The 13,890-nt window shown below is 33.7% G+C and overlaps 1 protein-coding gene across 2 annotated transcripts in view; it reads right to left on the minus strand.

The window, feature by feature from the left end:
• The window catches only part of CERT1 (ceramide transporter 1), a 128,479-nt gene that overhangs the window by 71,738 nt on the left and 42,851 nt on the right, over positions 1-13,890 (minus strand). For both annotated transcript variants that reach the window (XM_007175902.3, XM_007175901.3), the window contains one exon: positions 647-754. In XM_007175902.3, coding sequence (XP_007175964.2) covers positions 647-754 — 108 coding nt within the window. The remainder of the gene's footprint in view (positions 1-646; positions 755-13,890) is intronic.

Here is a 13,890-nt window from a genome sequence, read left to right on the forward strand (position 1 = left end):
TTCCAGGGACGGACTTGAAACTGAGTAATTAATGGCTTGATAGTGATAAGCCTGAAGGAAATGAGAGCAATAAGCCTGACAACTTGCTACTACAACATTTAATATTTTCAAATTAAACACTGTGATGATAAATTGTGAAAGACTTTAAAATGGGCAAAAATATTACTGGATGTCCTTTGAAAAGAATAGTAAGTATCATCCACGGAGAGGGTGTCTGATCATATAGAAGTCTTTGATTTCATTGCATTTGAGCTATTTTACAACTCTTTCAGTCATAGAAAACTGAGAGTAATGTAAATGATTCTTGTCCATAGAAAAGCAAATGAACTTTGTCCAGTGGAGGTACACTGGTTACTAATGTGTGACTATTGATTAGTTTTGCATACATTAGCAAATTCATTTCAGCATTCTTCACATTCTTCTTTGAACTATATTTTTTCTTTAACATCTTATTGCATTAAGGAATGAAACAAAATCTCTGACGTGTGTTCATTTTATTTTTATGAGTCATGAATTTACCTCTTAAAAAACTATTCTGTAACAACTTCAAATAAATTACATTGTAAGAAAATTCTTTCAAAAAACTTATTCTATCAAATAAGTTCTGTTCACAACATTCAGTACTAAAGCATTCATAACCACAAACCTTGAATGAAGAGGTGGATGTTGCAGAATAGCCACTTGCTCCAGACACCAGTGACACCATTGAGCCATGTCGACGCAAGCTGGATTCAGATCCATATCCAGACTCAGTCTAAAAAGGAAAGTAAACTACATGAAAAAAATTAAATAAAAAATACTTAATCATCACAAGAAAAAAACTTTTTAACTCTGTGAGGTGATGGATGTTAACTAAACTTACTGTGGTTATCCTTTAACAATATGTACATATATCCAATCATTATGTTGTAAACCTTAAACTAATACAATGTGATATATCAATTATATCTCAATAAAACTGGAAAAATACTTAAGAGAAAACAAAAGTTTCCCTATAAATTAATAAGGTTATTGCAAAAAAAATTTTTGTTAAGTAAGGTTACTGTAACAATAATTAGCAGTTTGAGTTCACTCAAGAAATATAGGCAATCCACTGGCATAAGCAATGCTTTCAATTCCTAATTGCCACTTAATTTAGAAATTTACTGAATACCAACTACATGCTGGGCTAGTTGGCTAAAAGAGTTTAATAATAGGAAAACTACCTAGCGTAGGTAAATTCATAGAGACAGAAAGTGGAACAGTGGTTATCAGGGGGCTAGGAAGAGGGGAGAATGAAGAGTTAGAATTTACTAGGTACAGAGCTGGAGTTGGAGAAGATGAAAAAGTTCTGGAGATGGATGGTGATGGTGGCGATGGTTGAACAACAATGCGAATATACTTAATGTCACAGAATTGTACAATTAAAAATAGCTGAAATGACAGATCGTCATGCGTATTTTACCACAATAAAAAATTTTGGTAGAACAAGGACCAAAAAAAAAAGAAAAAAAAGGAAAACTTCTTTATAGATGAATTATTTATCCTGACACAGCTCAAATATCAGTCTCAATGAAGCCTTTCCCATTATTCCAGATAGTCTGTCTCTGTATTCTCAACCATTCTTAACATATCATGATTATGGCATTTGCCACTCAATTTTAATAGTTTACATTTTGTATCTACTAGTGGACTTGTACCTTCTGTAAGAAGACTGTATTTCTTCCATTTTTGTAGCCACCTTGACAGTTCATGGCACAAAGAAAATCCCCAATTTTGCCAGTCTATTCTGTAATCACATCACAGAAGATAACTGAACTCTTTTTGGGGTTTAGTTAGACTCAGAACTGTGATCTAATTTTGATGGAGTTGGCACTCTTTTAAAGTATCAATTTTGCATCCCATCCTCCTTAGGAAAATGCAGTACTAAAAACATGGACAAAAGAATTAAACATTTGAAAAAAACAACTTCCAAGTACCTAAAACCTGCTCAAGTATTTTGGGATCTCTGATTTCTTCCTACTGTTATTCTTTTACAAGTACTGTGCATAATTTTAATCCTAGACACTAAACTTAAGAGGTAAAATAATATCTAATCATTTTTGGCATCACACCTAGTGCAGCTTCTTAAAATTCAAGCTTCCAGCACATACCAGTCGCTAAAGATTCAAAGTAAAATTGTCTTACTTTAATAACGCCTGTTCATAAAACACTCTACCTATAAAAGGTACTGCAATATGTTCTTAACTCTGAATTTACTAACAAATTACATACAAACTCATGACTAGATGGAATCAAAGGTACAATAAATTGTACCTCAATAAATTAGCTAAAGAAAAAAAGGTAAGCTTGTTTCAGTATCACAGAATCCCACAAAAAGAAAATTCTAATTACAGAAATCATGTAATTCATAAAAAAAATAAGACTTCTTATCAAATAATGTCCTGGAACAAAGGTACTGAGCTAGGTTCCTTAACTAAAATGGCTCTAGTTTCTCTTTCTCGTTTGACAATAATGCTAACTTTCTAAGTACAGTGTTTCTACATTTTAATTGTTGTATTGGTTTGGTAAAGTTTTTCGTTAGATTTAAATATAGAAGACTGGAATTAAAAATAAGAAAAATCTATCTGTGATGGACCAAAAATATAAGGTACGCACTTCAGAAATCACTTAGACACCTACGTGTCATTCACTTCTCAACAGGAATTAATCTGAACCGTCCATTTAAATACAAAACTACCCCATAATTTACAATCAAAATTTTATTTAAAAACAAATTTTGGATATTTATTTGAAAAATATTTAAAACCAAACAATTTCAAATCCAAATCCAAATGAATCTACCCTCTCCATTTACTTGCTTTATATCAATAAGTCCTAAACAGAGTAAGTCAAAACTTTAAAATCTTGAAACAAAATATAAACACTACAAAGCTTTACTAAATGTTTTCTCACTATGAAACATACTTCTTACATCCTTGCCTGTTTTTTCAGGTTCCACTATTTCAAAACAGTAATATCTCCTTACAACAAAGACATGATAGAACAAAAAACTCTACTATAGCAATACTGTTGCTGTACATTTTAAGTAATGAATAGTAAATGAATGTTGAGGCTAAGAGTTTAGAGTAATTGTATTTCTACCTTTAATAAAGTTTCACTTAAATAAACTGCATTATAAATTATATACATCATTCCAAGGAAAAAGAAAATAAAGTATACTCATGAAGACCAATTCCATTTTATTCAATTTAAATAATGGGGATTCATTTGTCACTCTACGTCAGTAACTGCACTGGGATAACTTTTAAAATAAATAATTTAAGGGTTCAACAAATACACACATGCACATACAAATGAATTCTCACTGTTTAAAAACTGGTCATTCTGGAAATGTCTGTGATTGTGCCAATGATGCTATCATTGCATAAAAGATTCCTAATGGTACTACCACAATATTTAGAGTAATTTTATGATACAGCCACAAAATGGAGCTATCTAATTTTGGGGAGTTGCAGAATAAAACTTTTAAAACTGTCTAACTACTTTAAAGGAATAGCTATAAACTGTATAATTAAGCTTGACTGCCTTTCTTAGTCACATGACATGGCTCTGATTTAGTACTGGATTTCTCTCAAATATCTAATCTATCATCAAAGATATCAATATTTGAAAAACACTTCGTCACAGGGGCTAAAATGATTCTAAAAGGTAAGTTATAAAACTATTCTGAAAAGTAGCAAAGTTGTTGACATCTATTTGGCTTTCCAAGATGTCCACTTTAAAGGCAAGAATACTCATCCTCAATTTAACAAGGTCTGCTTTTCGAAGGTGGGGGTGAGGGAAATTTCCAAGGATGGAAATGGGAAGAAATTACTTTATGGTCACAACTGATATATACTGTTAAATGTTCCTAAAAATCTTGACATGCCTTCAAAATCTCATTTTAGGGATAATACTTTAAAGGCATGCTGGCTTTTTCTTAATCCCATTCTTCCACAAGAAAAAAGTAGAGCTTACTTACAACCTCTAATCACCAATACAGTATTTTTGAAAACACCAATTTCCAACTAAAATTAATAATGTGGAATTCAAATACAGTTACTATAGGAATATTTCCTTTCAACATATACACTTTAAGATCCCTCACACAAATTGCTTTGCAAAAAAACCCTTCTTTCCCAAATTTGTGTGTTTGTAAGCAGTATTCCTCAACATGTTTTGCATGAACATACAATGACATTTTGGTTCAATGAAACACTTATTGAACATGTCCCGTATAGAACAAGGCTGGGTTCCTTTAAATATTACAGTAATGAGACCACACCTTTGTTATAACATTCCTCCTTATTTTGGGGGTGGGGAGTGTAATCTTTTGGCCACTAGAGGGGGTCAGTAGCACTTTCCAAGCAGTATACTTGGAAAGCTGATACAAAGGTTACTATTGGTCAAAGTACAATAGTAACCTTCAGACTAAATCCCTTGCATGTATGTACCTGTACTTTCTGTATCTTGATTTTCTGAGAATACCTAAAATCATGATAAATTAAGTCATATAGTTCAAAGTTATGAATTTAATAAAGGATCAGAAATGCCTAAGAACTGATTTGAAAAGAAAACTCCCTTAAATTCACAGCTAAATTTTATAGTTTGGCTTATTCATGTAGGAGATAAACACATATTTTCATTTTGCACGGTCTGTTCATCAGCCCATCTATACTCCAAAAAACAGTGGTATAAAATAAAGGAAATAGGTTGGCTTATTTTTTTCATAGCACCTGCCTTTTGAAAAGCTTATTCATTTTCCTAATAACACTCTCCAGCAAGAAGCACAGCAAAGTAACTGAGAAAGAAATTAACTTCCTCATGGTGTCAAAAATTACCTATTTTGTGGCATAGTCTCCCTATTGTTTCTTCCCATTTTAATTAGGGGAAGAGAGAAAATAGAAGATTAAATGTTAGCATTAGAGCAATGGAGCATTTTCCAGAACTTGAAATTCTGAAACCCATAATAAAACCAAATGCGCGTGCTATGTTGCCAGCATCCACACATCTACTTTCAATATTAATATTTTAAAGCAAACCACATGAGAAGCAAGACACTATAACCAGGAGAACAATTTAATCAATAGAATTATGGTTTACAGTATCATAATAAGTTACAATGGCAACAATTTTATTTATGATTGTAGGTAAACATACATTATTTGCTATAATAAAATTTGGCATGACAATTTCACACTTATAAATATTAAAATCTCATCTATTTAGCCTTTCAAATACGTACGGATCCCCCTAGAGAAGCGGTAGCCTCTTAAGTATAAAGAGCACAATGATAACAGAGAGAAGACCTGCTCGACTGTCACTGTCACCACTAGACAACAAGTCAGTCATTACCTTCCTGGACTTAATTTTCTTTTCTTTTTTTTTAAATTAATTAATTTATTTTGGCTGCGCAGGGTCTTTGTTGCGGCACGCGGGCTTCTCTAGCTGCGGTGTGCAGGCTTAGTTGAGGTATGTGGGATCTTAGTTCCCCAAGCAGGGATCGAACCCGGGCCCCCTGCACTGGGAGCACAGAGTCTTAACCACTGAACCACCAGGGAAGTCCCCTGGACTTAATTTTCTTATCTTTAAAATGATATGGCTAGTCTAGAATTGTAATTCTCTATACTAAACCTAAATACCAAAACTTAGGCTAAAAATGTATATATCCAGTGGAGGCCAAATATAAGAAAGCTGTTTGTTGAACCAGCTGGGAAGATTAAAACATAACACAATTGGACTTCCCTGGTGGCACAGTGGTTAAGAATCTGCCTGCCAATGCAGGGGACACGGGTTCGAGCCCTAGTCCAGGAAGATCCCACATGCCGCGGAGCAACTAAGCCCATGCTCCACAACTACTGTGCCTGCGCTCTAGAGCCTGAGAGCCACAACTACTGAGCCCACGTGCCATAACTACTAAAGCCCGCGCGCCTAGAGCCCGTGCTCTGCAACAAGAGAAGCCACCGCAACGAGAAGCCCGTGCACTGCAACGAAGAGTAGCCCCTGCTCACTGCAACTAGAGAAGAGCCTGCACGCAGCAATGAAGACCCAATGCAGCCAAAAATAAATAAATAAATAAATATTTATTTATTTAAAAAAAACAACACACAATTTATTCAGAAAAGCAACACTAATAATGTATCAGATGAGGAAAGGTTCAACCTACAATGATTTCCAGAAATTGCAGTACCTCATGAATCAAAGAAATTTTAAAATATATTTAAGAAAATTAAAAAAGATTTTATCCATTTCTAATTGCTTAGAACCCAGCAGCAATACAGTTAACTTCACTGAGTAGAACATTTGCTTACCCTCAAGATACTTTTCTCAAATCATACTGGAATGTTTCCTAGTCATTCTTGTATCATAATTTAAAAACCAATATCAAATAAAATACCTCATTTGAAGGTCATTTATGGACCTTAGTTGCGGACCTTAGTTGGTTATTCATTTTGCATTTTCTTCTAATAAGCATGAGATAAGCTTTCCTTTACAGAAATATCTAAATAAGCAGTGTTGCAGTGATATGAGGCTGGAAGAGTTAACCAAGGCCTTATTGCACACCCTAGTTAAGTGTTAAAAGAATGTTAGGGGGGGGTAAAAGAAAATAAGACACTGCCAATGGAAATCCAAAGTACTAAAAAAATGCCCAAATACAAGATACTGTAGAAGTAGAGAGTTAACAATAGCTGTCTCCACTCTCCTTGATTTCAGAGCTTCCTCTTTCTTAACAGTTTTAATTTAGGGTTTTGGACTCCCTGACACATTGTTTTATCTATAGGAGAAATTAAAGTAGACTTATCAGGAAGCTACCAGTACAGCCTCTGCACCAAAAGCCCCTGCACCAAAAGAACCCAATCCGTGATACAAAAGATGATTCTAAATAAACTAACTCTGACACTCTGAAACTCAGTCTTATCTTTTTTTTTTATCCTTCCCCCTTTGAGGGAGTCTAAAAGTCCAATTGTCGTTTCTTAATGACATTGAAATGGAGGTAAGAAATAACTAGATAAATCAAATGAGGCTGTATAAAGGAAGACTGTTAAGCAATTTTTCCACCCTAGCTTTAGAAGGCGAATACTAAAGGATAAGGGAGATCTTTCTTGTTTTGCTTTGAGAGGAGGGCTGATGAAAGAGTTGAGCAATTTTACATGGATATTTTATATATAAATTCCAGACAGCCACCCTGGATAAATTATAACACCAATACCAATAGTAAAAGCTAATACTTAGGATACTTACTTTGTACCAGGCATGATGCTAGTGCTTTAAGTGCATTATCTCACTTAATTCTTTCAATAGTCTAAGTAAAATGGGCACTAATATTATACCCAGTTATAGGTGATTTTACATAGTGAGTCATGCAAATGATAAGTAAGGGAGCCAGGATTTAATTCCAGATTCAAGGGCCCATGATGTTAATCATTACTATGTTGCCTCAACATCCAGAGACTTTGCTTCTACTTCTCTCAAATCTGTCCCTTTCTCTATTTTCCCACTGCCATTTTCTAGTTATGGTCACCTAGTGTCTCATTTGGATAAATCCTCCAGATTTCTAACTACTTTTAGTCTTGTTCCTCTTGAAATCCTTTCTAGTGTAGCCAGAGTGGTCCTTTAAAAACAGACATCTGATTCTTCACTTTCTGTTTTAAATCCTATTTGGCTCCATATTTCTCCTTGGATCAAGTCCATACACTGCTTATAGGTCCCTGTTAGAGGCAGAAGTACAATTAAACTAAACTACTATCAGCCTCCATATTCACTTATTATCCATTATTTAAAATGTTTTGTATCAGTACTGCTGTAATGAAGTCTTTTGTTCTAGCATCTGTTTGTTGTAAGGAAATATCTGTCTTGAAATAGTAGAACTTGAAGAAATAGACAAGGATAAAAGAAATGTGCTTTATAGTGAAGAAGTCTTTAATAATACTTTGTAATATTTATATTACATCATAAGTGCTTAATACATGTTAGCTACCATTCCTTCTTCACCTTCCCACAAAGGGAGGATATTCCTTTATATCTCTACTCCAGAAACACTTACATAGAGGAAAATAAATGTAAAAAGAAGCTAGCAGCAGATGTAACAAAATACCAACACTGCTCATTAACTTTCTTAATTTATGATTTGCCCTAGAGAAAAGGGCCAATGTAAATATATTTTCTTTTAGAAGGAACTTTCATAGGCACAAAATAAAAAGGTCATAATTCCATTCTTTTTATCTAATTGCAAAGAGACGACAGTGGCAAAACAATTAATACTACTTTTTGAGGCTCCCTTAAATGTCCCAATAAGAGAAAAAACAGGTTTAATATGTATAAGTAGTACTCGCAGGATTGCTGAAACGTTAAGATTGTATTTGGCCAGGGGACCTGAACCATTAATTCTTTCCTGCCAGGATCCTAAAAGAAATATATGCACATAAAACAATGGTCAGTAAATGAACATTCTTAATTATTCTGGGGCTTTGGTCCCAAACTTAAATTTTCTACAAAAGACACGAATTCCTTTCTTAGGGGGTAAGGGAGGAATGGAGATCTATATCAAACATGAAAAGATACCCATAACTTACTGTTGAATGAAGGAAAAGCTACAAAGCAGTATGGTATCTTTTATGTAAAACTGTGAGGCATACATGTAAAGAAATATTTGGAAGGAATCTTTACCAAGGATGAACAGTGGTCATTTCTATGTGGCCTAAATTTTCACTTTCTTTTTTATAGTTTTCAGTATTGTCTATATTGTTTGAATTTTTTTTACAGTAATCATATATCACCTCTACAAAAATAAAAACAAAAAAATAAAGTCACAGAATACATGTTAAATCTATCTCACTTAGAAAGGGCTAAAAACTTAATAATGCCGGTAAAGATGCAGTGAAAGGAAGATCTGCACATTCTGCAGATGGAATGTAGATCAGCACAATCTTTCTAGAAAATAATCTGGCAACATATATCAAAAATGCCTGTATCCTTAAGCCTAGCAATTCTACTTCTGAGAATCTATTATGAGGACACAGTTAAACTACAGGAAAATACTTTATGTAGGAAGGCATTAAATACTAACTGTAAAAAAAAAAACAACTGAAACAATCTAAAGGTCTTATAATAAGCAAATGAGTACCAAAATGATAATACAATGGAATATTAATAAAGCTGTGTCATATGGACAAAATGATGTTAGATTTAAAAAAAAACAGGATATAAACTTGTTATTTCCATAATATTTTAGGGGCAAAATGTTCAGAGAATAAGAAGGAAATACACCAAAATGAAGAATAATTGTCTTGGTTATACGATTGATGGTAGTTTTGTATTTTTTTTCCTTATAATTAACAAAAATTACTTTAAAAAACCAGTGCAAAAGCCAATGAAATCTAATCAATAAAACTACTTGCAGGAATGGTTTTAAAAGACTTGCTAAGAATTTTTAGATCTAACTGTATGGGGAAGATTATTCTTTTAAGGAGGCAGACATGATTTATTTTTTAGTATTCAACTACACATCCATGAGAAAAAGCTGAAATTAACTAGAAAGGGGGGGGGGTGTATTACAAAAAACTGAGGTTGCTGTTCTTGGAATAATGTTACCACTCACTGATCAATGTTCTCATAATCCATTCAATTTCATTTTTATGCAAAATGGGAATAACACCTGCAGTGAAAGACTTCCAGGAGGATTAAATGATAACAGTGCCTAATTACTCATCTATCCCTGTATAGTTCAAAGGGGTGCTACTGAAGAGAACTAGGCTAGGGAATGAACAGTGATATAAGCATTCTTGCCAATGATCCTGTCTTGTCTGTCAAGAACGTGAACTTGCTATATGACTAAAAAATGACAGAATTTTTTTCAGTATAACATTTTAACCTGTAGAACATTCATTTACTTTGCTACCTTTTCTTACGATTCTTAACCCAATGCTGTCTTTCATACCTCAATACCAAACAAGCCCAGAATATTTACCAGGCAATAAAGACAACAGAAGCAAAATCATTTTTAAGCTATTAGCTAAAAAGATGTGTTTGGTGAAAAAGAGCAGTTTTGTGTTCCTTGATTTTTTTAAGAAACATTTTCTCCCAGCTAATGTCCAATATACTCAGCAAGTAAAATTAGAAAATAGTTTCCACTGCTGTCAATATGCATAAGCCATGCCACCCACCATTACTTTTCCACATCAGATATAGAAAAAGCAGAATCCCATCTGTCCTGGTGACTGTCAGAAATCTTCCCTCCTGATTAAATAAAAATTCAAATACAATACTGAAAAATTGAAAAAAATTGAAAAAATTGAAAAATACTGAAAAAAAAGGACTTCTATAGCACACAGCCTCATTTTCTTTAATATTTTCTATAGTAACAATATGGAACAGTTATTCAACTCTAGATTAACTGTCTTTTTTTTTTATTTCTTATCTAAAGAAACATTCTGCAAGCAAATTACAGACTAATAAAAGATAAATCAGCTGAACATCTAGCAATATTTACCTAAATTGTTAGTAGCAAATATGTGGTAAGCATTACAAAAACTTGCAAGTTTGGTAAACTCTATACAAAATTATAGAATACCTTTTCAGAACATTTTATTTGTATAACTGCCAATCCCACTCTATCCTTTAAGTACAAGTAAATATACAATTCATTATAATTGGACCTAGGGTGGCCAATAGTAACCTGGAGTAAAAAGGCAATCGGGTTTTCTCAAGACATTTACTTTAGGAAATGCCAAGAGATTAGGGCAGATAGAGGCAGGAATTGAAGCCGAAAAGAAGCCGACAGTAGGAAAAGGTCATGACAAAGCAAGGAAAAACAAACTAAGTAGGATGGGAGAGCAAAACACGGATAAACAGGAGCCACGAAAGAGAGAAGAAATAACAGAATGAAACTAAGCTACATTAACTGTAGGTGGGGGCAGGTGATTGAGTAACTGAGTTTTGTTAACAATAAAAGCACTCAGAATCAAGTATACAGTTCCAGCTTTCTTTGCAGGTAAGGCATTATAAATTTTTTTGGTTCCTGGCAATATTCCCATTTTTCAAGGTAACATGGGTTGGCCTGTACCCCCTGTACCCTAAAAAGCTTAACTAAAAATGGATGGACCTATGACATCAATACTTGTGAGATGTTTTCAAACTTGCAATATTCACCTGATCTAGACAGACAACTATGCTCAGCTTTAGTAGATTCTACGAAATTGTTTCACCAGTTTACACCTGTGGTACCACAGCCTCACCAACACTTGGTGTTACATCTTTTTATTTTTTAAGCCGTTCAGACGGGCATATGCTGCTTTCACTGCTTTAAATTTGCACTTCCCTGATGACTAATGGCACTGACTACCTTTTCATATGTTCATTACCCATTTGGATATCCTCTTTATGAAGTGCCAGATGAAGTCTTTTGGCCTTTTTTTTTTTTTAATTGTGCTGTGTAAACTTTTCTTATTGACTTGTAAGACTCTCCCTACCTTTCTGACATAAAATGTTGTCAAATTATTTCTCCTCAACTAACCACACGGTTAATATGATTAGCTACCTAAATATCTTTATTCACTGTTCCATGTAAAATCCTGTCTTCCTTTACTATCTTGGTAAAAGATAAACACCTTCCTCAGATAAAAGAACCTGGCTGAAAACTACAAATTAGTGACATTTATTCCCTCTTTTTAAGATGATATACTTCATTAAGTATTTAGGCAACGTATGGAAGTACAAATGCAAATGTTGGCTCAGGTGAATTCAGCTTTTGCATGCAACAAAACTGTAGGCAACAGAAACTTAAAAAGTTATTTTAAAAGCCCTTGACAGTAGAATTATTTTTATTCCCAGAACACTAAGAATATAAGAGTTAGTACCATGTTTTCTTTCTTGATTTCACCAACCTTTAAAATCATGGTAATATGACACTATCTACATTTAGGTGATAAAAAAATTTACTAACCATGTATGGATTACTGCAAGCAATTTAGCAATTAACTCCCACTGTTAGAAACTAACCAAATTTCTTATCTTGAGAGAAACATCCAGAGACATAATGAAGGTTTTTTGCTGGTTAATAAAGTTCAGTTGTGATACCACCTACTTGGGTTTTTCTACAACTTATCTGAGAAAATGGCAAAGCCCTGACTACTCCAGCAGCTAGTTACTGGATTTGCACTTCCCTCAAAAATTAAAATTCTTGAACGTAAAGGAAAAGTAAAATTTGATTCCATCTTCTTCCCTCCATCACTGTGGTAATGATGAAAATAATGTAAAAGAAACATTGGTTCTAATCCACTGACCCCATGAAATTACTTATATAAAGTGTACACTAAAAAATAGTAGTTTTAAGCCTTTGCCAATTAATCAGATTCAAAATTGCAAAGCTAAGTTTACATGATAATCATTTATAAAGCAGACAAGTACAGAAAGAACTTCTAGAATCTGTTAAGAAATGTTTCCAATATTATAGTTGGTTAAAAATGGCAAACGGGGGACCTCCCTGGTGGTCCAGTGGTTAAGACTCTGAGCTTCCACTGCAGAGGGTGCAGGTTTGATTCCTGGTTGGGAACTAAGATCCTGCATGCCACACATCGTGTGGTCAAAAAAAAAAAAAAAAAAAAAAGGCAAACAGAGATAGGATGACTTTATATGACTGATATTTAAAAAGTGCTAAGAAGAAACAGGTATATTCTGCCACCTAACTATTTAAAAATACTTTTCTAATAAGTTTATGTCAAACTTAAGACAAAAACAATTAAGGTGTCAAATAAGCAGAAATTGCTCCTAAAAGTAAAGAAAAGGCACCAAGATCAAGCTGACCCTGACATACCACAGGAAAAAGAAAACTCATTATGGCAAATAGCAATACAATTTTAAAAAGATCTTTAAAGTGAGTCTTGGGCATTGTTTAGGTTGCTCAACTGTGACAATCTTTTTCCACATAATTTCCTGGACAGAAATCCCTTCTCAGGCTGAGAATAAACCTTTCTTCTGAAAGTAATAAAATGGAGCGTCACATATGAATTAGTGGGCCTTCACAAAGGAACAAATGCATACACATTAAATTGCAAAACAACTGCCTGTAGATTCTCACCAAAGAAAATCAACATCTGTAAAAACTACCTGGATTCTTCCTCCCTAAATTGTGTATTTTCCTATGACTCCTTTTATATCAGATAATTTCTAAAATATGGGGAATATGGGTGGTCCATGACAACCAAAATTTCAGGATCTACTAAGGTTGCTCCCTTAAGGAAATAAGGGAATGTCATGATTACCACAAACTCTGTCAGAGCCAAAAAACTTAACTTTTTCAACAAGATTCTTATATCTGCTAGTACAAGGAGAGCCTTCCTGCTAGTTTTTTTTTTGAGGGATGGGGTGGTGAAGTAGGGGAGTCTATATCTTTCATGGTAAGAAGAAACTGTGTTTACTCAAAATCATACACATTGCAACTGTAGAAGATTCCAGGAGTAATCCTATAATCCTTTTAAATAGTAGCATCAACAGATGGTTTAATCATATTTCCTTTATTAACTAATTACGCAGAAAACGCTCACAGAAGCCCTTAGATAATACATAGATACATCTTTACTAGAAATATATTAACTTATCCAAATAAAAAATAACCATCTTAACTTTACATTCATACAGCTTTTTGTTTTCAAATAATTCTCACAAACAAAATCTCGTTCAACCTCAAAGACAACATGGCAGATGGCTAAGAGATTAAAAAAAACAAGCAAACCCTGTCTTTAAAGATTTATTTAGTGTTGTCTCAAATCCTAAGGAGAAATGCAGAATATGAATGGATTCCACATAATAAAACCAACATACTATTCTAAATAAAATTACTGGTCTGGTATACATATGCCCTTTTCCGTATTT

This window comes from Balaenoptera acutorostrata, chromosome 2 (assembly GCF_949987535.1).
Source record: "Balaenoptera acutorostrata chromosome 2, mBalAcu1.1, whole genome shotgun sequence".
NCBI lineage: Eukaryota > Metazoa > Chordata > Mammalia > Artiodactyla > Balaenopteridae > Balaenoptera > Balaenoptera acutorostrata.